Source organism: Pezoporus wallicus, unplaced genomic scaffold, assembly GCF_028554395.1.
Source record: "Pezoporus wallicus isolate ANWC-B61680 ecotype Strahan unplaced genomic scaffold, APGP_CSIRO_Pwel_v1 contig_3817, whole genome shotgun sequence".
Lineage (NCBI taxonomy): Eukaryota > Metazoa > Chordata > Aves > Psittaciformes > Psittacidae > Pezoporus > Pezoporus wallicus.
Genome location: NW_026635157.1, coordinates 4,698,758 through 4,726,469, shown reverse-complemented (window position 1 = coordinate 4,726,469; position 27,712 = coordinate 4,698,758). Strand labels below are relative to the sequence as shown.

The following is a 27,712-nucleotide window of genomic DNA, read 5'->3' as shown; positions in this document are numbered from 1 at the left end:
AGAGAGACAAAAACAACCAGTAATGTCTCCGTATTGCTCTGAAATGTTTGCGGCAGCATGTTTTACCTATCAAATGTCATAGCAAAAGTACCACAAAGTGCTAAGGACTCTCCAGTTACAAAGCCTGATGGTTATGTGAATTCAGGTTGTTAGTATTTTCCTTCTTTTTAATCTGTTCTGGGAAAAAAAAAAAAGTTTTTGACACAGGCATTAGACTAAGAATCAATACAAATTGTGCTTGTACCTCTGCTACATGTCTTTATGTGACCTTAGGTAACTTCATCTCAATACCTGACCTTGGGTTAATGTTTCAGCACTTTGAAAATCTGGGGTGATAACTGTGAGATGCTCCACAATATATGGCAAAGGACTCATGTAAGTGACTTTGTGGTAAGTTTAATACTGTTTATAATGTTTCTAAAGTCCTACAGAGAGCTATGTTGCCTATGCCTATATTAGCAGATAGTGTAGTACAAGGGGAGCGTATCTGTAAACCAAAACAGTGCTGAGGACTCAACATCAAATCAGGGGTGCTCACACTGCCTAGCTCCACTGTAGTCTCATGGACAGTATATTCCCAGCAGAAGCTGGAGTGCATTAGGTATGCTTCCTGAGTGCATCTTTTCAGTATAGGTTCATCTGAAAGGAAGACAGCTTGCCAACTCTGAGGCATGAAAAAAAGGCATGCTAAGCAGACACAATCAAGAAATTTATTCCATGAGTGCACTTGTGATCTGAATTAATAGAGTAATGAACCCACTCAGAATAACAACATGGATCTGAATCAGTATGCAGGCATGATTCCTCCAGACCTACCAGTGCAATCTTGCCATGAAGGTTGCCTAGTTGAATAAATGAGATCACACCAGCTGAAGTCACAGTGCATGCTCCAGCAGAAAGATGCCTCAGAATCACTACAGCTACAGTAACTCAAAAGTGTATGTTGTGGCTAGTCTATTTTTGTGCCCCTCAGATCAGAAGAGACATGAATACCGTACTGGCTTTTTGACTCCTGAGCATGGATTGAAAGCATATATATGATAAGCCTTCATTACCAGAGTAAAACATGTCTCTAACCTATGGCACTGCTTTTAGCTAGTACACTGAGCAGCTTTTAGGCCTCCGCTGATCCTAGGAGTACAAGTTGAGAAAAGCCAGGCAGCTGCTCTAAGTCATACCGGCTTCTGTGGCAATAGAAGACAGCTACACAAAAGAGACTACGCTAATACAGAGTATTACTAGATCCCAGTGCATCCACATCTTAAGTACTACATACTGATTTGGTCATCTCACCTCATGAAGACATGGGAACACCAAGACAAACTCACCACAGCATGAGAAAGGGTTATCCAAGTTACAGAACAGTCTCTGTACAAACACTAACTAGACTACACCTCTTAACTCACCAGATACAGTTATTAGTTTTCCAAGTTAAGATGACTACAGTAGAGGGTTAGAAAAATCAAGAAAGATGTGGAAAAGCAAACAGTAAATTGTGATTTATAATTTCTCATAACAAGTGGGCACCCAATGAAATTATCAGGCAGCAGATTTAAAACAAACAAAAGGAAGTACTCTTTCACAAAGCACATAATTAAATTGTGGAACTCATTGCCACAGGATGCTATGGAAGCCAAAACCATAAATGAGTTCAGAAAAGGTTTAGACAAATTCATGGAGGATATGTGCACAGACAGCTATCAGAAGCAAACATCCAGATACACTCTTGGGTTCTGGAAGTCTCTAACCTATTCACTTTCACAAGTGGAAAGGATACGCAAGGGGAAGATACCTTCTGCTCTCATTTCTTGAGGTCCTTCCTTAAGCATCTGCTAAAGGTCCCTCTTAAAGACAAGATATGGGGGAAAACCTGACCTCCTAGGTCTGTCTTAAGATTTTACTTTGTGTAGAACTATCACTAGATAGTATTTTTATTGACATGCTGTGTGTAAAATAACATACAAAAAAAAAGGTGATTTTCATTTTGAGTCACTGGCTCAATTCATAAGCTTCTATAAACCCCTGGGTTTTTTTTAGTTCGCCAATCTTACACACCATTTTAAAGCCAAGAAAACACAAACAGGTAAGAGTAGCAAGGGAAAAGAGAATTACGAGAGAGTGGCAAATGGTGGTCCAAAGAAAAATCATCTGAAGCTGATGTCAGTGGGGAAAAAGCCTTAATAAAGACTTGAAATAGCGCCCCAAACTGTGGCAAATGTTCTGGAGAAAAATAAAGGTGTTATCACTGCCCTGAACAGTTTACCTTCTAACTCTTAGACCAGATTTAACATGTGAGAGTAACAGGGGCCAAAGCTCAAAGTTCTGTATTATCTTGTGGCTTCATTGGCAATATAAGAATGCAAACAATACTTCATTTTTTATTATCATGTTCTGTACTTGCAAGATGATCTGGACAAAGACATGTGCTATAATGACCCAACATGAGATAACAAAGGAGAAGTCCGCATGTATCAACAAAGGACCTAGGACAGATAGCATTTTAGTGGGAAGTGAACGACTGTATCACACATGGGAATAAAGATACCCAGGAAAACGGTTTTAGTTGGGAAGGGTCACGTGTTATAAGGAAGAAAATGATCAGGTTGGTCCAAGGAAAGGCTATGAACAAGTGAATGTGTGAGCTGCCAGTTCTGGCACAAGCTTGTGAATGTACTGCCAGGCCTTTGAAAACCAATGTCCTACAAAGATATTCGTTGCACTGTTGCCCAATAAATACAAGTAATGGCATGCCTATTTTGAATTGCTGATGACACAGCCATGCTCCTCAAAAAAAAAATAAAAATACACCAAACACAGCTGTGTACAAACTCCCTCCTTCCAACAGCAACGTTTTTCTGTAAGAACGTGATGATGATCAATAATTTTGCAAATAAATTGCAGAGTAAGAGGCAGTATCTCTGGCACTAATGTGTTCTACTATGGACATGTAGGACAGAAACCAAGTATGCAGGGTGACCAGAGACAGACTTAAAAAAAGCAACTAAATTTTTTTGCCAAAAAAAGCAGTTTAGGAATAGAATGAAAGAGCACATAAAAAGACACTACCTGCTGTTAACTCCAGTCAGTTAGAAGATGCAGGGACTTAAGGAGAAGGAGGAATGTACCTGACACAAAGCCTTACTGGCAAGGTGATTCCCAAGAGCAGGACTGGAGGGAAGGACAGCAGATCTAAATGGATATATGATCATTTTTTAAAAGTGGGGGAAAAGTTTTCAAGGAGTGAGAAAAGCCAGTATATCATAAAGCTAAATTTTTGAGGTCAGAAGGCAAAGGCTAAAGGAACCAAACATCAGCCTTGCAAAACAAATTACATATAAAGTAAAAATAACCTGAGATGTAACTTGAAAAAAAGGAGTTAGAACTACTACAGTGACCTTGAGATGAGGCTCAAATACAAGTACTACTCCAAAGCAAAATTAATATTTTGCCTTTTCAATAAAAATGACATGGAGATTGTGCTCAAAAGACAAAATAAGAGCATGAAAGCACAAATTATAGCATATGAGATACAGAACTAGGACTTTACGAAACTGTATAGGCCACAGAAGAGGGATGAAGTGCAAAACCCCAAATTTATAGATCACCTCCATCAGAAAAATACTGAAGAACTCCTGCATGAGGAGTCTCACAGCAATGCTTTTAATATATCAAGGGAGAGTGTCACATGACTGAAACCTGGCAGAGCATATAGAGTCACCACAATGAGAACAGGAAGGACATACAACCCTGACATCTACAGATCCAGGATAGTCTCAACAATGAAACAGGCAACATGACAAATTTTGGAGGTAGTATTATAAGGTCTAGTCTATAAAAGGAAAATTAATGTGGATTTGCATAAAACAGTTGATACTAAATTAACCTCGTAACTTTCCTTGGTGTTTCTCTTGCCTAGAAAAAACATTTGTCAGTCTCACCTCTCTGGACTTTTACAACACATCTGGCACAGCCAACACACGAAATTAGTGTCAGTCTGGGGAAAACAGCATAGCATGAGACATGCAGGGTGGGAAAGCAAAGAAGATAAGAAAGGGGAAATACTTGTCCAGAGGGAACTAACTAGCAAAGATGCTCAAAGATCACTTTGTTCAAATGTTTTCAGTTGTGACATTGGCATTAACTGGAGAAACACCTACAGAAAACAACCAATAATGTCACATCTTTCATATAATGAAAGATATCATCACAAGAGACAGGGTCAGACTGCCATTCAAGAGGTAGATGGCCTCATACATGGGATAAAATTAAAATAAACTAAAATAAAAAAAAATAAAAACAACAAATGAAGAATAACAAGACAGCATAAAAGACTAAGGAAGCTCCAGAAAAGATGTGTGGCCTTACTTCCAGGAAGAATGGAAAGCATTATCAAACAAGGCACAAGAGAAAGTCCATCTGGAATAAAGTATACAGTTCTGGTTAAGTGAATTCAAGAAACATGCATCAAAGCTGGAATGGATGTATACAATAATTATTAGCAGGAGCACAGAAGGAAAACCTTTCTTCTGAGAGGAGATTAAACAGACAGCTTGGGGAAAATAGGGAAAAACAAAAGCCAAAAGGGAATATGTGCTCAAAATCTAAATACATCCAAGCTATGTAAAATAAAGGATGATGCTGATCTAAGGAGACATAAATGGACAAATAACGAGTTCAAAACTGGGAACCAAGATGTTTTCTAGCCATCTGAGAAACGATGCTCAGGAGAAGTCCTGCAATATGAGGTGGGCTTTATGATCTTCCCAACTTCGTCCTCTGCCCCGCCACCGGGATGACACTGCCCGCCCCCCCCACCCCGCCCGTGCTGGCCCAGTACCGGGGTGCAGACCACAAGGCGGGGAAGCCGCAAGGCCGCGCTGCCCCCGGCGTACGACTGGGGTGCCGGGAACACCTCTCGCCCCAACTCACGTTCTTGGTCTCGTTGACCTCGTTCCTGCCCCTCCCCACGACCTCGCCGTGGTGCACCACGAGGCACCCGACGGGAACCTCCCCCTTCTCCAGCGCCTCTTTAGCCTGCGGGACACACACACACAGAGAGGAGCAAGCAACAGCGTTACCGTACCAAGCTCTAACGAGCAAGCCCCTGTCCTCCCGCCCCCTACCCGCTGCCGGGAGGGAAGGTAGGCCCGGCCCGCCCGCCCCGGGGCTCCCGTCAGGCCTCTCCCGACACTTCCCCCCGCACCCCTCACGGCCGCACTGACCACATCGAGGGCCTGGTCCATCCAGGCCAAAATCACCGCCTCGTCCTCCGCAGCCGCCATGCCGGCACCGACGGGTCGCGGGCGGTGTTTCCGGGGGGCCGGGCGGCGAGGCACCTCGGGCGGGGCCGCTGCCCCCGCCCCTTCCGCCGACGTGAGAAGGCGAGGGCCGGCCGGGCCGGGCACGAAGGATGCTCAGGTCCCTCTGGAGTTTCCTCAAGCGGCACAAGAAGAAATGTCTCGTCCTCGGCACCTTCCTTGGCGGTGAGTGCTCGGCAGCTGAGCCGAGGGGCTGCGGGGGCCATAGCAGGGGCCGGAGCGGAACCGGCCTTGGTGCCGCGGGGCCTCTCCGCTGTGGCTGAGCTGCTCCCGGTTCCCGCCGGGGAGGCCCCCTCGGAGGCGGCCGTCGGCCGCCGAGCCCTTCTGTTAGGAAGCCGGTCTGCCCCCAGACGGGCCCGGTGCCGGCCGTGGGCGTGACCGATCCGGCGGTGCAGCGGGTCCGACCGGCCTCGTCCCCGCGTGGCCGGCCCCGCGGGGTGTTGCGCAGGGAGCTCCGCCGCGGGGTGGAGCGGCCCTCGCCTCGCTGGTGACACCGAGCTGCCCACCGACCGGCTCTGGGGAAGCCCAGGGGTGGGAGGGGTTTTCTCACGGGCAGGGGAGAAAATCGACGCGTCGAGCCTTAAGCCCTAAACCGCAGGGATTCGAGCCTCCTGCGTGTTCCTGCGGCGGGGGTTTGTGTTGGGTTGAAGCAGTGTTTGACTGCACAAAGCGTGGGTGCCGCTTGTGTTATTATTTCTAGGGTGGAGACTAAAAGCCTGTACTTCAAGAAAGTTATTTGTGCATTGAGGTCAATTGTCAGGTGTAAACCAACTGCAGACACTAAACTTTACTGGAGAGGATTTACATTAATTATTCACGTTGTACTTTCTTCCTTACGACTCTTGTCTAATCTGTAGGGTGGTTGTAGTCTGGTAAGCTTCTCCTTTCCCTGGAGTTATTTTAGGGTTATTTTTAGTTGGAATTAGATTTAAAGGAACATCTCCGATCTGTCTCTGTGTTTAATAATAAGAGCATATTATGCAGCTGGAGATTAGATACTCCCCAGAAGGTGCAGCCATGTCTTTGCAAGCTCAATCATCAGGTGTGCTTACATCTTATGCAAATGACACAGAATTAAACATTAGAGTTGCTAAGGAAAGTTTGCATTTGTTTATACCTACTGCAGCTTGCCTGCATAGTTAAATATTCCAAGAGCTACAAAGGTTTTGCAGTATATTTTGTCTCTTATTCAGGTGAGGCCTCTTGTGATGGTGAATTGTGTATATTTCTGACTTGCCTTGGTGGCTGTGTCCTCTGCATCCTTTCAGCATTAATTCCTTCTGCATTTTTCCAAAGAGGGCCAGTTAATGCACAATGACATGTTAGGTGATGATTGCTGAAACACTTGTCAGTCTGCTTCTCCAATTCATCCCCCCTCACCTGCAGGTTTTCTGAGACTGCAAGTACATCAGAATTTAATGATTACCAGTTTTTAAGCCACCATGCTTACAGCCCACTATGTTAAGTCAACAGATTTACTTTAATACACCAAGCTGTGACCTGCAAGCTGTTCCCCCATCAACTACGAGAGTAGTGGGAGGACAAATGGGAGTAGCGGAAGCATCAGTTGTCCCAGTTTCACCTAGTAAACATGTATCAATATCCAGGTGGGAAGGCAGATTTAGGGGAGCTTGTCGCTCTTGGTAGTCCTACACTCAAATCCTAAGTTCATCATGTATAAACAGCCTGCTGCCAGCCTGATACAACTGAATTTGCAGCTTTTACCTTATAATTGGAGCTATTTATGTATAGTTCAGTGTCACTTTCACTAAAATGCTACTGAGTGGATGAAGTACACTTAAAAGTAATCACAAAATAAGATAAGTCATTCAAAATATGACCAATCCAAAGAAGAACCCCAAGATGCTCCTCATCTAACAAGCATTTCAGCTTCTGGCTGAAAATACTGAACTGTACTGCTGCTGCCTGCATCATTGATCAAGTACGTGTTTCATTGAGCCATGTGGTATTTAAGGACTCTGTAGATAATTGCTTTTTTGTAGTTGAAAGTCTGTAGTAAATCAAGGTATCCACGAGCAGAGGAACACCATTATCTGCCTCCAGCTGTGACTTGCACCATGGTATTTTAAGGCACCCTGGGAGATGGAGGGGTTTGTTGCAGAGCATTGCATTACAGTTATTCAGCAGCTGAATCGTGACTGCTTTGGCCATCTACATATAAGTTATGGCTTGCACCTTAAAATAACTCCAGGAGCTATTGTAATGCCGCCACCAATAAATCAGAACTCCTCCAAAAATGCTGCCTAACACTGAAAGGTAGAATGCAACTGCACATTGCTGCTTTCATATGAAGGTAGAATAATTGGAAGTGACTGAATGATTTAAGAAAAGCATCCAAATCTGCTGGTTTAATACCAGAGACTGGAACCTACATCTCTCTGGTGTTTGGTGGTTTGTTGTTTGGTTGGTTGGTTGTTTTTTGGTTTTGTTGTTTTTTTTTTTTTTTTTTTAATAGCTGTAGCTGCATTTTCTGGGAAGGAGGATGTAACAAGGAAAATGGAACATCAGAGTTTAATGATTTTAAGTCTTTAACTGGCACATGGTCAGAGATTAATGTGAATATTTAATGATGCATTGCTACAGAGGAGTCTCTACATTATTACTGGTACAGTGTTGTGCCACTGAAGAATTGTACCAAACTGAGTTGGTTGGTAGTCTTTCCTCTGTTTACTAAGATGGATTCCTTGTGCATTAGCAGTGGCTCTCAGTGTAATTTCTGTTAATCCCAGCACTGCAAGAGATTTTTCTGTTTATGCGTATACAAACCTCATAAAATAAGAGCTCAGATTGAGGGAAAATCAACTGAAATAGGTATAATTGTCCCTTAACCAAGGAGTGGGGTTGAGAAGAGTTCAACTTAGCAGAGACCCTGACAAACCCTTTCTTCAGAAGTCTGTTCTTTTAGCAATATAAAGTAAATCACATACTTTAAAGACTTAAATCTCTTCAAGCAAACAAAATCTAGTGCTCTGGGATCAAACCCACTAGACGTATGTGAAGCAGAGAGGGCGAGCTTGCATGACAAATGTTCTGTTCACTTGTTCTTGTTGGGTAGGTAGGTTTCTGTGTGGAGTAGTGGTTTCTGTTGGGTAGTGGTTTTTGTCTCAGTGTTCAAGGTGGATTTCAGTGGACATTACAAAATTATTCACTATTGAAATTCTCTTGCTGCAGTAGAAGAGCAAGTTCAGGGTGTGCCTGCAATGTATGCCTCTCATATCAGAGGTGCATTAATGATTGCTCAGTGTTATCTCTTGCAACCTTCGGCTTGCAGAAAGAATGTTTCAGTTCAGAAGTCTGGCTACTTAGCAGAAAAAGTTGTCTTGGTTTGTGAGCAAGTGCAGGGATGTTACATAGGTTTTGGTGGGACTCGGTGGTGCCAAGAGATTAAGGCTGCAATGCCTTCTTAATGGGACAGTTGTATGCCACTTGATGCACACCTTGCTTGTGCATAAGGACAAGACACAACTTAGAGAGTTGTTGATGTTCTGTAAGGATGCAGGCTTCTCTGTGTCAGTGCAATTTCAACATAATAAAGTTCTTAAAGCTGTTTTTTTTCCCCTTAATTTTGTGAGGGAAGTATGACAGTGAGGCTGAAGGTTACATGGGGTTGTAAAGAGTTTTCCTGGAAACTTGATGCCTCCTAGTTACTTTTCCCACCCTTCTGCTCATCTCTCCATTCCACCTGTGAAGAAAGACAAGGGTTGAGGAAAGCTTAAGCCATAAATTATGTGAGAAATACCGTACCTGTTTGAGGCCACTGGCATGAATGTGTAAGAGCTTGCAAGTTTTCTAAGCTACTTCCGTTGCTTACATTTAGATAATAGAATCATAGAAGGGTTTGGGTTGGTAGGAACCTCAAAGATGCCCTTGTAAGAAGTCCATCTATGGTTTCTTATAAGCCCCTTTAGGTATGGGAAGGCTGGTATAAGGCCTCCCCTGAGCCTTTTCTTCTCCAGGCTGAACAAGCCCAACTCCCTCAGCCTGTCTCCAGAGAAGTGCTCCAACCCTCGGAGCATCTTTGTGGCCTCCTCTGGACACATTCCAGCATGTACATGTCCTTCTTATGATGGGAAGAGACTATACAATGCTACAGGCAGAGTGCTACTGAGACAAATTAGAACATACTTAACTCAGTTCACTGTTAATAGGTGAGTCAGTGTGTCTTCCACAGAATATAGGTGTTGTAGACCCCAGGAGATCCTGGTGGTATAGGACAGTGCTGTGGCTTAAACCCAGCCAGTGCTGAAGCACAAGACAGTTGCTCACTTGCACTCCCCCCAGTGGGATGGGGGAGAGAATTGGGAGGGTAAAAGTGAGAAAACTCAGGGGTTGAGATAAAAACAGTTTAATAATTAAAAAATAAAATAAATCAGAAAAGGCCTTGATGAAAATATCCTTGTGTTATTCACAGAGTTTCCAGCACAGATCCACAACATAGCCCTGTACTAGCTACTATTTAGCCAAAACCAGCACAGCCAGCCAGTGTGAATGTAAATACTTCCACTCTGTAAATCAGTTTTAAAACAGTATGAATTGTAGTTTGAGATCCTTACTGAGGTTCCTCTACCTGAGGCATCAGGCAGATGACATCAAGTGATATAATCCTAGTTTGTACCACTCATCTGTTTCTGAACCCTCTGAATCTGAAGTGCTGGTGCTATAGTCGTTTGCATAGTTCACATTTTGATGAAGGCAAAAAAAATGTTTACATAGAAATTATCTTTGGGACAGTTTCATTATTGCTGAATTTTCTTAATTCCTGGTTTTGTATGGAACATTTGCAAGGTACTGTATGAAGTTCCATCTAAACAATAGTTTACTTAAGTAGCTATGAATAAAATGCTGATGCTGCCACATTTTGCAGACCTCCTATTCTATACTGAGAGCTAAAATAGGGTTATATTAGCTGTTCTAAAAAGGTGGTGTCTACTTTTCTTGTTTGTAACAACAGAGTCTTTCAAAGTGTCATGTTAGGTTCTTATGGGTACATTATCTGACTTGACATTATGGCAATTCTTGAGATGTGATTTTTCTCTGGTCCTGCTTCCAACTCCAAATGATGGTGTTTTCATGTGATACATTCAGCCTGGACTCATTGAAGTGTCTCTGTTATATTCAGGTCTTGTGAATAAATGCCACATTGATACACATGGTTGCTCTAAAGTAAAATGTGAACACACATGCAGATCAACTCCTGAGCTGGCAGCTCCTTGAAAAACCCATAAGACAGACTTGAAGAGTCTGCTGCTGCATTCAGGCAGGAGTGATAAGTGGGCAGAAGTTCATTATCCCAAGTGAGACCTGAATTTCCCAAGTGAGGTGCTGTATCCTCCAGGCAGCTCAGAGGAACACGCAACCCATTCAGCACCAGAGATCTGCTCCTGACATCCAGTCACTGGTTTTGCTGAAGCTGTGTGGATGATGTAACTTTGACCTTGGTTAACTTCTAATGTATTGCATTCCCAAAGATGAGGATGATAACTGGAATAGATAACATCTATTAGTGATGGTCCAAAGTTATGGCTTGTTTCAGGGGAGGGAGAAATAATACTACTGGTGGCTGGTATTGCAACATTTTAGACAGGTGATTTTTCTGGATGACTATTACTTTTGACCCTCACAAGACACAGCAGGTTTTAGTACAGAGTAATTGCACAAGACTGAGAATCAAGTATTAAGCAATTAGTTGTCTCAGTCTTAAAGCTGCTGCTCCAGCATATCACTCAAGGGCATGCACATGATTCTTCTTGGATTGTTTGCATGTCTGCCTATGTCCTGTGTATATTCATGACCTTTCTGCCACAAAACCTGGAGTTAAAGGATTTATTTACTGAGGGGTGGGAGGAGAGGTGTGGTTTGGAGGAGGAATAAGCAAAAATAGTAATTTGGAGAAATGACTATTTGTAAATGTAATGTGAAAAATGTGGTGGGATAAAACGATTGGAAAAATCTTGTGTTCAAAATGATTTGCTAATACTAAAAATTGTTGTTGGGGGAAAAAAAAATCAGCAACCTGGCAGTTGTTTTCTAAATAGATTTTTTTGGCAGGAATTGATATTTTTTTAGGTAAAAGTGATCTAATTGTTACCTATTAAGTCTCATTCTGGTTAATAATTTAGTAGTTGAATTTCATTTTTTGTATATGGAGCCCTGATAATAAAGTTTGCATCTAACGAGGTGAGTCTTCCACATGGCAAATGGTCAGCCTGAAGGCATTTACAAAACTTTTGGGAAATAAATATAAGTGCCTGTGGTTGTTCCAAACTGGTCTGGCTTGCAGTTGCCTATTAGGAAACATAGTGGTGGTGTGAATAGTTGGAGGTTGGTTCTTTTTTTTTTGCAATAAATATTGCACAAAATTGACAAGCCTTTTGAAATCCTGATGATAGTTTTGGAGAATGTACTGAAAGGTTGTAATGACCTAACAATGTAACTGAGTTAAAAATATTGGGGAGTTTGGTTTGGGGTGTTGTTATTGTTTTGGTGATTTGGGCTTTTAAAATCAGTTTTAAAACTGCTAGCATTCAGCAACTCTTCAATGCCTCACTCGGATATTAACTTTTCAAAAATTGAGCTTTGAAGAAAACTTTGTGCCTCTGTATTTACAACTTTTGAAAGTGTTTGGTGGAAAAAAATACTTATTTTGATACCCAGATTTCTTCGGTGCCCCATTATTGACAGCATCAGAGCTTTCGCTCTGTGCAGGAGTTTCAGTCCTTAGGAGATTGCTCCCCAGTAGACAGAAGATGGTCAATTTGCACAATAGTATTTTCTGCTTGTGTTTGTTCCTTCCTTGTAACTCCTCACCGACCCTCAACCACTGGAATTCTTTCATGAGAGAACAAGGAGGGAGCTTGTTTTGCACCTAAATAGGTAACTGCTGCTACCAGTGTCTACAGGAGGCAGCAAATGAAGTTGATATGCAGGAGGTGTTATAAGAAGCCCCAGGTGGACGAGGAGAAATTAATGTAAAGCTGCTGGCAGTGGGCAAAAGTACTGAGGGTAGGTCTAGAATATATAGTGGTATCTAGAGCAATGGCTAAAAAAGCAGGACAGAGATGAGGAAAGGGCTGTGGGCAGCCTGGAGAATTCTCTGAACCTGTGGTGGTGCGGGAAGAGCAGTTGGAAACTTGAAAGGGAGGCATGTTGGGAGAGGAGGAAATACAGAGCGGAATTTTTTCATGGGTCTTTCTGAAAATGCAGATTCATAGTAAGGGTGGTGAGGGAGTAAGGGTAGGATAGTGGAGTTGGAGAGTAGGCACCAGGCATCGTAAGAAATAAGAGGGACACTGAAACCAAGGTTCTTCTACAGAAGATTCAAGGCCAAATGAAGAAAATGTTGGTCTCTAGCATTTTTATTTTGTGATTTTTAAGACTTGAGTTTTATCTCAACTTCTGATCATTTTAGAAAGATCTCTAAAAAGAAAAATTGAAATTTTCATCCCTCTCCAGATCTCTAGCCATTACAGTTTATTTCTCTGTTCTTTGTTATCCTACATTTTTTTCTCTTCCCAATATTTGCTTCAGTACTTGTTCATGTTGCAGTAGTACAAAGAATGCCTTCTTTGAAAGGCATGATATTTCTTCTCAGAAAAGTTTCTTATACTGATTCAAGTCATTACCAGTGGCAGTTAATTTTGAAAACATTCTTTCTGAGTATTACTGTGTTAATTGGTACTAAAATACTCGAGACCCACATATCCCCAGAAAACGCTATGCACCCTAATTGTTTGAAATTAAACAAAGGGGCTGAAGGGGCCCACTTTACAGTTTTAAAGCAGTTTATGATATGAAAATCTCTCTGCAGGCGTCTATTTACTGGGAAAATATGGGCAGAAGAAAATCAGAGAAATCCAGGAGCGGGAGGCAGCTGAATACATCGCCCAAGCACGAAGGCAGTACCATTTTGAAAGTAATCAGAGGACGTGCAATATGACAGGTAAGATAAGGAAATACCTGCTGTTCTTGATTTGGGGATTTATAGTACGTAATGACAGGATGGAAGAAGAATAAGAAATGTAGGTGAATTCAAAATCTTAAATACTAGTGCTGTCCTGGGTTCAGCAGTAGGACTCATTTTTCTCCTTAGTAGCTGGTGCAGTGCTGTGGTTTTGACTTTCAGCCTGGGAACAGTGCTGATAACACAGATGGTTTTAGTTGCTGGTCAGAATGTTTACTCTGTCCAAGGACTTTCTGAGTCTCATGCTCTGCCAGGGAGGAGGGGAAGTCGGGAGGAAGCAGAGATGGGACACCTGACCCAAACTAGCCAAAGATGTATTCCATACCAGGCACATCATGCCCAGTATATAAACTGGGGGCATTTAACTCAGAAGGTACACTGCTCATGTTGGGCTGTGTATCGGTCAGCAGGTGGTGAGTGGTTGTATTCTCTCCCCTTGTTATTTCCCTTATCATTATTATTATTAGTGGTAGCAGCAGTGGTTTGTGTTATACCTTAGTTACTGGACTGTTCTTATCTCAACCCATGGGAGTTACATTCTTTCAGTTCTCCTCCCCATCTTTCCTGGAGCTGGGGGAGGAAGGCAGGGGGGAATGATTGAGCAGCTGTGTGGTTCTGAGTTACCAGCTGGGCTTAAACCAGGACAAGTGCATAGATAGAGCAGTTTTGTATAATGCAAACAACCTGAAGAACAGAGGATTGACAGGATTTGTAGGGGTCATATAGAACCCTAGGAGTCCTCTATAATGCATACAGCTACACATGCAGGTTACAACTTTTCGTCAGTTCAGGACCTTTGCGTATTTCCCTAAACTGTGTGTGCTATTGAGGTGTGACACAGCACCCAGATTCAAACAATACTGAATTTACAGCAGGTTTATTTTATTCGTTACAGTATGTTGTTAGTAAGCTTCACACAGAGAGCTTGGTGGGTATGTTTTGATTTACAAATAAGAAGCATGTCAGCCCATTAGTTCCCTGTATTTTAACAGTTAAAAGTTACCTGACTAGCTGGGGAGCAAAAAGTGGAAGTATTTATATTACAACAATACGTATGTTACAATATGACAGTATTTACATTACCTATTAGTGGTCTTTGGATTTTTTGGAGAGGAGATGGTGGAGCAGAGTTCAACAAAATCCTTGTCATTTTTTTAAATATAGGCCACTCAAAATTATTTCCATAATACAATCCGGGCAGCATTTTCTTTTCCTGTTGAAATTTGTAATGGCTTCTTGGGTGGCTGCAAATGCTTTCTGTGCAGTGATTGGTATTTCAGGTTAATCTTTTCCATTTGATAGTTCTGGGTTTAATTTTACTGCAAGGGCTAAGTTTTTGTTTGCTCTTTTTTGTACAAAGTACCTTCCATCTGGGAGCATGCGTTCTTGTCAAGATTTTTCATACTTTGCTCATAGTATTTATTATGTTCTGTGCATGGTTATTTTTCATTTCCTGTTCCCATCATTTAACAGCAGATTGGACATTGAATATTCTGAAAATAAGGATTTTTTTCCTACCAGCTTTCTTCTGTTTAATACATACCTTTCTGTGCTTCTCTTGTTGGAAAAAACCCAAACCTCAGATCTTCTCATTTGGAAAAATGCGACAGTGTAGATTTTCACCAGATTTTCTTGAGGGGTGTTGAAGGCTTGTATATGCAGGATGTAAGCCCATATCTGAGCTAGAGCCAACAGAGACATATAGCAGCGTAAGGGCAGCATTGTGCCCCAGCTTATCAGAGGCAGACAGGAGGCTGCACTTCAGAGGATTCCCAGGGTTTCATATTCTGCTTGTCCTCCAAGCTTTGCCTGTTGAGCAATGGTATTTACATTAGAGCATCTGTTGAATGAGAGCTGGGCATAGGTTTATGATGATTATTTTGATGTTGACAGTTTTGTTTTGTTTTTAATAACAGTGCTGTCAATGCTTCCAACACTGAGGGATGCCTTAATGCATCAATTAAATTCTGAGAATCTCACATCTCTTCTTAAAAATAGGTAAGACTGTTTTGTTAATTGTGTTAAAGATCACTTGTTTTGAGCACAAGATATTTTTGGGTTTTCTCAAATTATTTATAATGTAGGGAGCTTGCAAGATTTTGGTTCTGTGTCCCATTGACTCACTGGTCTTGAAGTATTTTGAAATCACTGCATAAATATTTTGTGTCATGTTGGATCTATTTTGATAAATATGGCTGGCATCTTCCAGACATGACAGGAAATAATGCTTGCTTTAAGATGCTGCATTGAGAGCCATGGGTTTTGTTGAAGTGCTTATAAGATAGGCAGGTAAAAGGATGTAGTTCTCTCTTAAACAGGCCAGAGTATCTTGACTAAGGTGTTGATGTTGTGTTTGTAAAAAATGTTTATGTAATCTCATCAAGGTTAGACATGAGTAGTAATGGAAAATATCCAGGATGAAATTGCAAATGCATATAAGCTATGAGAAGTAATGTATTTTTTTCCTTTTTTTGAAGTAGAACAAATAGGGACATGTCAGACATTAAGCAGAGTGCTCCCTGGTCAGAAAACACCTCTGGTTTCCTTGTGGCTGCAGAAACAAATAGCATATTTTTAAAATCGTGAAGTGCATCATAGTATACCTTAAAAGTAGAGTAAGCCACTTGGCATTTGTCACAGAGTAAAAGTGTTGTGTGGGCAGTTAACACAGGGTTTCTGACTCAGTCTAGACTGCCTCTGGTTTGCTTCCCACTAGCTTGCTTACGTAGCTGTAACTTCAGCTGTCCAGCATTTAATAGATTATCTATATAGGCATTGTCTTGTTTCAGCAAAAACACAAGGCAACAGAACGTGCTGCTTAAAGTGGGAATTACAGCCAGAATGATGCTTTTATAATAGATTATCTGAAAATTTGTAACTGTAATTGAATAGTATTTACTCCAAACAACAAGACCTTTTAGAGCCCTTGCTGTTGAATACACAAAATAGTAGATGTGGAGATTTACCTTTCTCAATGTCCCTGAAGATTCCTCTTTCTCAAATTATCTATGTTATGCCTCACCATGTTATGGATCTATGTTACAGATCGTGTTATGGCTTAGGTAAGCTAACTTAAAGTTTGTTCGCTCCCTTACATTTTAAAACTTGTGGAGACAGTGCTCATGGGAGAATGCATAATTAGTACGTAAACTCTGAATAAACCTGAAAGATACAGCAAGGCCATGAGAGGCCCGAAGAAGCTTAAGCAAGCAAGATAAGAAGAAGCTGGAATTCACTGAGTTAATGAGAACTGTGGACTGTTGGCAAGCTTTCAAGGTCAAGTTCTCACACCTGTGCTTAACCAATTATAAGTTAAGTCACTAAGGGTCTTCAAGACATGTATCCAATCATAATATGCCAAATAACTGTAAGTGCATGTAAGAAATAGTATATAAGGAGTTAAGGCTTTGTAATAAATTTGGCAATCGCTTGATCACATTGATCGTCTCTGCGTTGTCCATGACTCCCGCGTCAACAAGTGGTGCCCGAACAGGGACCCTCCGATCGGTAACTCAACGAAGACGAGTTTGAAGGTCCGACGAAAAGGAGGGGGCGGAGAGCCAGCCGAAATTCAGCACTGCCCCGGCGCTGGGAAGTCAGACGTCTGCAAAACTTCGGGAATCTCGCCCTGATCAGGTGAGCGGCCAGGGAGGAGATAGGGCACTTGCTATCCAAAGAGGAACAGGCGGTGGTGAAGCTCCTCCAACACATTCTCTCTAAAGAGAGGACTGCAATATGATAGTGCTGCCTTACAGAGGCTGTTGAAGTGGTCCCGTGATCGCGAGGTTAGTAAAGGGACCAAAGATGCACAGAAACACTCTACACTTTGGAGATTGGTGTTTGAGACTTTGACAGAGATGAAATTGGAAAGGGCGGCGACAGCTTCTGTATTTGCTGCCACAGCTCCAGAAGGGGCTGTCTCCCCTAACCCCCATCATAGTGCTGCGGCTATGACTTTTGCACCTCCTGTGGTACCTGGAACGGCACCGAAAAAATCAACGCCCCGATCCGATGAAAGCAAGAGCCAGGTCCGCAGATGGGCACATACCGAACAAGAGACACCTGACAAGAAGGACATAGCTGCGAACAACGGAGACCCTGAGTTCGACCCAGGATCAGACTCCAAGTCCCCTGAATCCGAGCCAGATTTATATCCTCTGCTTCCAGACTCTGACTCTTTGTCTCCCGGGTCGGTCTGCTTGGCTCATCAGCAACTACTCACTGGCCTTGGAGACGCTTAGCTGCAACAGTTGATTGAGACATCTCCATCGGCGCCTCCACCTTGTCCTCCACAGAACCCCTTCCTTAAAGAAGGCAATCAGGGGAGGGGGTGGGAGAGGTATCAGGGGGCACAAATCCTGTGCATTGTTGGCATGGGTTAATCAAAGATGCAGTTATTACAGGTGAATTTTCTGCAGTGGGCCTCTCTGCATATCCTGTGTTTACTACACAGCAGGGGGTAAAGAGTGGGAAGCTTTTGATCTCAAAATAGTTAAGGAGGCCTGACAAGCGGTGACCACATATACAGCTCGAGTATAAGAGGATTTTAACCCATATGTTATGATTTTTTTTGCGATTGACAGGAGACTTTAATGATCCCCCTGCTATAATACATGGTCAGGCATTAGGTTCAGGTTATATGACTAAAACTCCGGGTATTCTGGTCCAGTACAAGGATTTGGAAACCGGCATTTGGAAAGGTCCTGCAGAAGTAAAACTAACTGGTCGAGGTTATATGTGTGTAAATTACAGATTCCGGTTTGCGGTGGGTGCCAGCTCGATGGGTGAAGAGTCAGCACCGCTCCAGGACACCCCCCTTGTCAGTGATTGAATGAATTGAAATTTGAGCTTAGGACACCTGTTTTATGGATGTTTTCAGTCCTTCTTAAAGTGAAGGGAGCAACCTTTCTTATGTTAAAATAAACAAACAAAAAACAAAAAAACCAAAACCCAAAAAAAAGACCCCCCCACCCCCACGCCCCCCTCCCCCAAACCTTCAGGGAAGCGAGATCAGCGCGGGATACAGACGTATTGTGTGATTTTTTATTTTTTTTTTTTTCTGGTGGTGGGAAGGTCTCTCTTATGCTCTTATCAGGGCTATTGGGCATACTGTGACAGATCGTGGACTTGGGACCCCCTATACAACTCATTTGATGCAGTCTCTCTGTGATACTCGTGTACTAGAAGTTGGTAAATATAAGTATGTCCACGTTTCTGTCGACCTTTGGAGACCTTTATAGATATTGCTGGCCACTTCTTCCAACATAGGCTGGCCACCTGTGTCGGAATGAGTGTGCATTTTGGTCAGTATAAAAGCCCAAGCCTCATGCGCTGTGGGGGAGGCAGAGCCTCTGCGGGAACGCCCGCTAAGAATGAGCCTGCCACCTCCCACTGCAATGATGCTTCTCGGAGCTGGTTTCCTGTTAGTCTCCACAGGGTCCTTGTGCCACGTTCTGTACGTGGGACTGTAGCGGGAGTAATGGTTGTCTGGATTTTTGTGCTTCAGATATTGTAGTTGTGTGGAGGGTGCTTGTGGGATCCCGTACGTGTGTGTGAGTTGAGGGCAGACGGTGTTCTGTGTATTTTTTGTTGTTGGGTTCATGTAAAAGTTTTTAACCGGTAGCAGTTTAACATTTCGGGCAAGAAAGGGTTAATGCAAAAGTGCGGTTGCTGGCAGGTATTTATGGTTGCTGCTGAAGCAGGCAGGCAGCTGTAGCTGCTGCGGAGCAGGCAGGCTTTTATAGCTGCTGCTGAGCAGGCCGGCGTTTGTAGCTGTGCAAAGCAGGGTGAGGGACTTTTGGGGAAAAAAAAAAAAACAAAACAAACAAACAAAAAAAAAACACAAACCAAAACCCAACCTCTCAATCTATTGAGGTATTGAGGCAGTTTGTAGAGACACCACAGACAAAGCCTAAAGAGCACCTGCAACACAGTGGGTGCATGGTAGGAGCCTTGCTTAGTATGTTTAAGGTAACCTGGGGGTGAATCCAAGGCTTGGAGGAATAGATAGATCGGTTGAAATAAGAACTGCTAACTGAAAAACCGAGAGGGGTAGTGCAACCACAAGCTTTATGGGCTGTCACCTAAGCAGCATCACGGTGGCAGGAAAAAGAAAAAGAAAAGAGGCAATGATGCAGCAAACTCCTGGACAGTTAACAACGTGCAGTTTAACCTGTCTGCTTCTCAAGAACTGATAACGTGGAGGAGGGGCTATATTTGTGTCCTCCTGCCTACAGGTTAAACTAATGCCAAAGTGCACAAGTTGTGCCTTTAAAGAAATTATTCCTCGTGAAAAGGATATTATTTTTTTATAAACTAGGTTACTATAAAGTGTGGGTTAATCTGAACTACCTGCCCTAAATATTTAAGTGTTAATTCTGATCCTAAGACATTACCAAATGTTTCTCTAAGTGACTTTTGCAATGTTTCTTCCATGGCAAATGTAGAGTAGCTTTTCTTTTCTGACAGTGCTTAACAGGCAAGAATGTCTGATGAAGCCTTTTGCATGGTTAGTCTTATCTCTGCTAGTGCAGCTATGTTGCCAACTTTACCTCCGGATTGTAGTTCTAAATCTGCAGTGTACCTTAGGCAGTTCAGGTGTATCTGTGCAATCTACAGTCTTACTCTTTTGACTGCAGAATGTATAAAATTTTCGGAATTGGTCAGGTAAAAGAAGTAAACCTGCCTCAACACAAGAAGATCAACTTGTGCTTGTGTGGATGGCACAAGACTTCCACAGATGATCATGATCACTTTGGTTTGATGATCAAATCTGAACTTTAAAACTACATCAGGCAATGGTAAATCTTGCAAGAAGGTAGGAAATAGAAATTCTGACCCTGCACTTGTGCACAGGTAGATATAGGAAGCCCTGCTGAACTGAGGTCTAAACGTACAGGGGGATGAAAGCCTCAGAAAGGACCGGTGTGTACCATCAGTGGGCTTTTTCTGACCACTTAGCATAGTTTAACTCAAAATTGGTAATGTAAGTGTATAAATGTCATGACTAAATGCTACATTTATTGATTAAAATTTGTATCTCTTTCCTGTGACTTCATATTGTATGATTTATATGCTGCTTTCTTGAATGAGGCAAATCAGTGTAGACATGAATCTGATCTGAATAATTACGGTAGCTAAATGAGTTCGCCTTAAAGCACTGCTATTTCATTTAACATACTTATTTATTTCCCAGGAAAATATACTTTTAAATGTTTAATATTCCTATTTATTTTTCCTACAGGCCAGCAAACAAGTTAGAAATATGGGAGGATTTAAAGATAATAAGTAAGTGGAAATGAAAGATTCCATCTTCATAATATTTAGCATAAATCTAAAATGTCTTTCACACCCTTTAAAAAGTAGACTTTACACTGGGTTGTTGTTTCAATAGATATGAAGATAGTGTAACACACTACCTGGCAAACCTTCCCCCTCCAAAAAAAACCCACCTCCTCATGCAGGAATTTTCCATAGCCCTGAGGGGACTTGGAAGCCCAGAGATGAAGGTGAAGAGTTTTATTTGCCTTCATGTTACCTTAATCAAGGAAACTTTGTGAGGTATTTCTGTGCCATCACAGAAAAATCAGCCTGGCTTTTAAGAAAGTTCTGTTGAACCTAACAGAAAGCATTGATCAGAATGTTGGCCAGCCTTTACATGGCCAGCAGTTTCCTCTTTTCCGGCCTGTTGAAGAGAACCACCATCACAGTGGTTATGGACACCTTAGTTCATCTCGGAAAGGAAGAAGAAATAGCAGTGGAAGGGAATGAAAAATAGGGAGGTCAAATAATTTTGCAGTGAAATACTACTGAGCTTTTTTTACTAGTTTTGATTCCTCGGTACCATTTGTTATCCCTGCCACCTCCCTGGTTTTGTCTGCTCTTTGTTTTGTTTCCCCTTTTCACACCACTTTTACAGATCCTGCTTTTAACCTGTCTCCTTTCTTTTCTGTGCTCTTCAGCACTCATCCATATTTATTCACGTCACTTTTTCCACACATCCTCTCTTGCCTAGTGCCTGGTAGCTGATGCTCATTTTAATTTTCTCTCTATAGGTACTAGCTGCTCCTGCTTTAGGTAGCTTTCTTCCCAAGCTGCTGTTATTCCTTCTGTGTCTCAGTTCCATGATGAGGGCTAACATATGGCATGTATTTCCTGGCCTAACAAAGAAAGATGATATCACAGCATACCCATTTTCCTTCTGGAACAACTTGTAATATGAAAAATGATTTTAATATAGAACTTTAAATGGGACACTTTAGATGTAGCTCCAGCAAGTATTAGACTCATGGTCATCTTGGGTGTGTGTTGTAAAAAGATGTGTTGTGACAATCAGTGAGTGAAATGTGACTGTACTTAAAAATCACCAGCACTACTTGAGACTTGGAGAGTGTTCTCCCTCCTTGGCTTACCTTTGACTGAAGTTATTTTGTTGGCTCTTTTCCAGGTTTCACAAGAAGCATTGTAGCTGTATATAGTACCTGTATGCTCGTAGTTCTTTTGAGAGTCCAGTTAAATATTATTGGTGGTTACATCTACCTAGATAATGCTGCACTCTGCAAAAATGGCACAGTAAGTTTCTTGTTTTGTTTCAAAAGTAGAACATCCGCTTTCTTGGAAGGGAAAGATTAAAAAGGGCATAGCACAGGAGTATTAGAATGAAACCAAGAGTTCTTGTAAGAGTGGGAGATATGGAAGTATTACTGAAAGTAAGCTACTTGATGTATTTTAATAGCCTCTAGATTTGGATGATTTGGTGACACTATTGCTTAACAAAATGCTAGCAATATTGAAGAGTACTTTTGTCTGCATTTGTATTGCTTAAAAAAAGAAGGTCAATTCATACCTAAACACCAATATAAAATAACTTCTTTGTTTTATTTTTGTGTGAAACAGTAATAGTGTGTGAATGATCCATGCGCATGTATATAAGTACATATGCATGGATCACTCATGCTAATGTATCCAAGTGCTTAGGTCTTCCTAGCACATACATTAATTCCCCAAGTCAGATTTTCCTGTAGAAGAAAAAGGTTGTCTTTGAAATTTTGGTATTTTTTTTGTAACTCCCAAAGGCCATCTATGTGAACGTCTGTTGGTGGGGCCAAGCAAGGCAGAAGACTTGCGTTTTGTTTATGTTCTGTAACTCTCACTGCTCAATAAAAATAAGTGAATCCCACAGTACGCAAATACCCCTTGTAGAGAGTAAGATCTTCAAATCATTGGACAGCCTGTCTAAAAATAATGGATACAAACTTCGATTAATTTGCATCTGCCCCCCTATGATAGCTCCTTCTGAGAGTCAAAGAACAGCATGGCAAGGCAGGCCTGAGAAAAGCTTTCATCAGGGTTGATGGGGGTTGTGCTTCACTTTGCAAAACCTGAAAAAGCTTTTTCAAAAGAGCAAGATGAGTTTGGACTAGAATCGTGTTTCAGTTATTTTTCCAATAGAGAAATGGGTTGATGTGGCCAAGCCTTGAGGCATTCCTCTGGAGCAAACTGGCATCATCCTGTCTCAGTTCTGGAAAACTTACATCAGAAAAGCCTTTGTTAGGGTTAGACATAAATATCCTGTTCCACTAGGCTTAATTTGGGGGGTTACGGAGGGTCTAGTTTTACCTGTAATGCAGTTTTTAAAGAGACTTTCCTATGTATGAACTAAAAGTGAAAGATTTTTCTGTGCCACTGAAAATGGAAGATCTGTATAGTACTGAAGAGATTGAAAACGACTTAAAGATTCATGGGTTGATGGCAGGAAGAGAGTCAGATGCTAGAGAGTTGCTTGAGAATGGGGGAATCCACCTGCTGCAAGGGACTGTAAAGAGGGAGGAAACTGGTCACAACCAGTTTGAAATTATTTTTGCATTGCTTTCTTCTGTTGACATGTCACAAACTTTTTTTTTTTTCCTCCACAGACACCACTGGCTCCCCCTGAAGTTCAGCAGCAATATTTATCAAGTATTCAGCACCTTTTAGGGGATGGTATGGTGCTTATTATAAGCTAGCTGCTACACTTAAAAAATTCCACTGCTTTTCTGGACTTGAGATCATTAGAATAATTTTGACACTTTCCTCCTTTTAGGACTGACTGAGTTGATAACTATTGTTAAGCAAGCTGTGCACAAAGTTTTTGGAAGGTAAGAGTTTGTATTTCTCTCTGGTTAGCTTATAAGTTTTATTGTGAATGACTGCTACCAAAACAATGAGTTTTATTAGAAAAAAAAAAAAAAAGGAAAGTTTATTGACTGTTTCCAAAACAATGTTTTTATTACAGCAGGCTACATCTGCTGGGGCAAACCAATATAACAGACTGGGATCCTGTTAATTGTGAGCACATTATCAGGAGGAGGAAAAGCATCATTATTAATTTTGCAGTTAATGTCATCTTCTTCCTTTCCAGTATTTCCCTTAAGCACACCCTATCTCTTCTGGAGCTGGAACAGAAACTTAAAGATATCAGGAATGTAGTAGAACATAAAGATTCAGATCACACTGCACCTTACTCTCCCTTATGTCATTATCTGATGCCAGATGAAGAAACCCCCTTGGCTACACAGGTACCCGTTTCAGTTTCTTTCAGCTACCTTTTTTTCCATCTGCATTGCTCGTTTGTTCTGGGGAGGAAGGGTGCATAATGGCCCTCCAGTTGTACCACAGCACCTGTATCTTCAGTAACGGGCGATGCTTCTTCCTGCATAAGTTGTGACGTTATCTCTTTAATTGAGGCAAAGTTGTACTTTTTTTCAGATGTGATTGAAAACAAGCATCAACCTTGGAATGCCATCTTTGAGCTCAGAAACTCAGCCCCATTACTTCATTTAGCCTGGGATGTGCTCTGTAACACAGTGCAGCTTAACTGAGCCCTAAGCTAAATTGCTTTAGCTGGCACTCGTGTACTAGCAAAGATGAGGGACAGCTGTAGCATCTTGGCCAATGTACAGGGAGGTGATGGTGTGCTGGAATACTTTAGTGCTTTGGGCTGGAAAATGAGCAGGAGTCAAGAGAAAGTGTATCTAATCTCAGTGGTAAGGTTAAAGTGATTTGCTAAATTTTCTAAAGGTGTTTGTCTCTATCCACACCGTAAGTTGGAAAAACTCAACATGGTATTATGCTAATATAAAGAAGAAACTTAGGCTTCAGTGTGTGAATACATGCACTTATCATAGAATCATAGAATAGTTAGAGCTGGAAAGGACCTCAGGATCATCTGGTTTCAACCCCCCTGCCATGGGCAGGGACATCTCACACTAAACCATGTCACCCAAGGCTCTGTCCAACCTGGCCTTGAACACTGCCAGGGATGGAGCATTCACAACTTCCTTGGGCAACCCATTCCAGTGCCTCACCATGCTTTAACTTTTTATACCTTTAACTGAAGCTGATATGCAGGGTTTATTTCAGTTTTGGAGGTCAGAAGTGGGGAAAAAAATACTTTGCGTAATCAGTCTGGTATTTCCTGCTAATACTATTTTTAAGGTGAAAAACCCTGCAGTGACCACTTAAAATGAAAATCAGAACATAAATCACAAACTGATTCGTGACAGTAAATCTTTTCAGTAGATTTGACTTACACATCTTAATTCCCCAATACAAAACTCTTCTGCTTCTACTCTTATTCTTACAGTTGCAAATGGATGTCTTACTAAACAGTGTCTTTGTTTTTTTAGGCCTGTGGACTCACAGAAAGAGACGTTGCTACAATTAAATTGCTTAATGAAACTAGAGATATGTTAGAAAGGTATAGAGCAATATCCTGTATTCATATTAAACTCCTCCTCACTATTGTTTATGTAAGATTACTTTCATACGAGAACCTGCCAAGTCTCACTTCTGAAATGTGACCACTTGGCTGCATTGTTTTTATATTCACTAATTGTAGGCTGGGATTTTCCAAATTTATTAGAAATAATCCTGCCTTAATGTGATGACCAGGATGTACTTCCCCCTTACCTCTTCCTTGCCTTTCCTGTAGTCATGCAGAAACAGAGCAGTACTTCTCTTCTGCTAAAGCAGTGTAAATTGAGGGTCATTTTATTGGATTTACTGCTTTGATAAAATTAAAACGGTTTGGGCTTAACAGAATTTGTTTAATGCATGGCTTTGAGTGAGTGTGTGCATCCTTTCACTGGAGTGCTGCTGAAGTGAGGCTTCTGTAAGAAACATGGAATAGGAGAGAATTGTGTCAAATGCCAAGCTTACAATTTAACTGCTAGAGGTCTGGGGCATATAAGGATGCGATTAAGTCCTTCTTATGCTGTTACTCAGTAAGAGGGAGAAATGCTTTAGATTTACCTAGGGTTTAACAGTCTTACGGCGGATCTTAGGGTGTTGATTGGTCTGCTGGGGAGCTGGTCTTTCTTGAGGTGGCTGTGCTGGTGGCCTTCTGTCAGGGTCATACATCTTTCCATGTGGGAGGGACAGGGACATCTGTAGCACTGAACACTTCCAGGGTTTTTAATTTAAAAAAAAAATAAATCCCAGGAATCAGACATTTTATTTTTTTATTATTTTTTTTCCAGTCCAGACTTCAGTACAGTTTTGAGCACGTGTTTAAACAGAGGATTCAGTCGATTGCTGGACAATATGGCAGAGTTTTTTAGACCTACTGAACAGGACCTTTCTCAGAGCAGCTCTGTAAATAGGTAAATGTTTTCTTTTGTTGTGGTTCACTTGCTTTGAGTTCACAGTGAGTTCCAAAAAAGGCTCACAGTGATTTTTCCTTTCTACTTGAAGTTCCCATGTTAGAAACAATTCTGCTTCTATGCTCGTCAAGAATAAACGCAATCTCCTCACTTCGGTCAAGTCGACAGCTAGGGGTATTGTGTGTTTCTTCCTAGAATTTATGTAAGGTGTCTTTCCCACCATTACCTGCAGATCTTAAAGTAGGAATCAGAAGATCTCTACCTTTCCGTTTTCTCCTGAGCACTGTGCAGGCAAACTGCCTTTGTAGCTAAGGATGATTTACCTCGCTGGTGGTGACTGCTCAAAGCTGTACTGCAGTACCTCTGCTCTGAGGCACTGAGGAGGGTGGTGTTCCCCTGCCTGGAGCAGAGAAGCTCTACACCCCAGTCTCTGGCTGCTAGTTACTGCAGTTTTCAAGGACAGTGGCATTACCATGACTCTCCAAATACATGTAGCCTAACGCATCTATGGAGCTTTAGGTTATTCGCTGGTGTGCTGGAAGAAGGATGTTAACATTCAGGATATTGTGCCTCCTTCCTAGAAGACCGCTTAAAAAGAGCGTTTATTCTGAAGATAAGTTACAGTGCAGTAAGAGTGTCAAAAATCCAAAAGCAGAGTTCAAATCATTGAAATTTGGTTTCTAAAATGTTAAAACCTTGAATAATAATTGGTTTTATGTTTATTGTAATAACTGATGGCTCTGAGAGTAATGGTTTTATTTTAATATCTACTATTTACATCACTTAAAGTATCCCAGAGGCTTTAGTTCAGTTGTCTATCCTAAGCCTGGTTTAGAGTTTGAAACAGCATGAGACTGTAGACCAGCACATCTGTTTACATACATAAACATGTAAAGACTCTGGCTAACCCATTCTTCTGTTGCATGAGAAGCATGTGTAAAGCTATGTGTAACAAGACCACCAGCTGAAATTCACTCTGGTATTTCTCTGTATTAAATGAAAGGCTTAATAAGAGAAGGAAACCTTCATCGGTACGTTTTACTTTGCAGCTCTTCTACTGTTACTTTTGAAGTAGTAATTAGGATTATAATGATCCTATTTTAGTGGCTTTACTAACGTCAGATCTAGGTCAATATTTTTGTTCTTGTCTAGTCTTTCTAGTGTCAGTCTTCCTTTAGCCAAGATAATTCCAATCATCAATGGACAGATCCATTCAGTATGCAGTGAAACACCCAGTCACTTTGTTCAGGTAAGAACCTTGCTTATTTAAAATCTCAAAAGTCAGAACTGAACATTGTATATTTCTTTTTCACAATGTGCTTCATACTGTTTCATTTCAGTGGCTGTAAAATAAAGTAGAAACAATTGGTGTAACCTTTTGTAAATTTTTATCTTCCAAAAATATGGTATTTTTCTAGAACCTCTTCCCTCTGCTAACCTGTGCAGAAGCACAAAAAGGTCTCTTGCTTCTACTTGCAGTTTTGCTCATAAAGCTTGCTTAAGGAAGAAATTTGAGTTAGGCCTATGTGGGAGTGCCAGGTGCTTTTCTCATAATGAATTATGTACTGCAGCAAAACCAGAATAGTGCTGGATGTGTTTGAGAACGTTTATTCTTTAACTTTCTTCCAGGACCTGTTGATGATGGAACAAGTGAAAGATTTTGCTGCTAATGTTTATGAAGCTTTTAGTACCCCGCAGCAACTAGAGAAATGAACTGCACACTCATAGGGAGAGATTGTGTGTGTATATATAATAAATCCCTTGTGACTACT

At 41.5% G+C, this 27,712-nt stretch overlaps 2 protein-coding genes across 3 annotated transcripts in view; one reads left to right on the top strand and one right to left on the bottom strand.

The window, feature by feature from the left end:
* Positions 1 to 5,348, bottom strand: part of ADAT2 (adenosine deaminase tRNA specific 2) — a 9,390-nt gene extending 4,042 nt beyond the window's left edge. For both annotated transcript variants that reach the window (XM_057407079.1, XM_057407084.1), the window contains exons 1-2: positions 5,223 to 5,348; positions 4,930 to 5,034 (exon numbers count right to left, since the gene is read on the bottom strand). In XM_057407079.1, coding sequence (XP_057263062.1) covers positions 4,930 to 5,034; positions 5,223 to 5,282 — 165 coding nt within the window. In that variant the 5' untranslated portion in view covers positions 5,283 to 5,348. The remainder of the gene's footprint in view (positions 1 to 4,929; positions 5,035 to 5,222) is intronic.
* PEX3 (peroxisomal biogenesis factor 3) lies at positions 5,278 to 27,712 on the top strand. Its single transcript, XM_057407057.1, has 12 exons — positions 5,278 to 5,483; positions 13,147 to 13,278; positions 15,216 to 15,297; positions 20,543 to 20,586; positions 21,746 to 21,870; positions 23,214 to 23,280; positions 23,381 to 23,435; positions 23,699 to 23,855; positions 24,966 to 25,036; positions 25,818 to 25,940; positions 27,093 to 27,189; positions 27,570 to 27,712. Exons 1-12 carry the CDS (start codon positions 5,411 to 5,413, stop codon positions 27,651 to 27,653), a joined length of 1,110 nt encoding a protein of 369 aa, XP_057263040.1. The 5' UTR covers positions 5,278 to 5,410; the 3' UTR covers positions 27,654 to 27,712.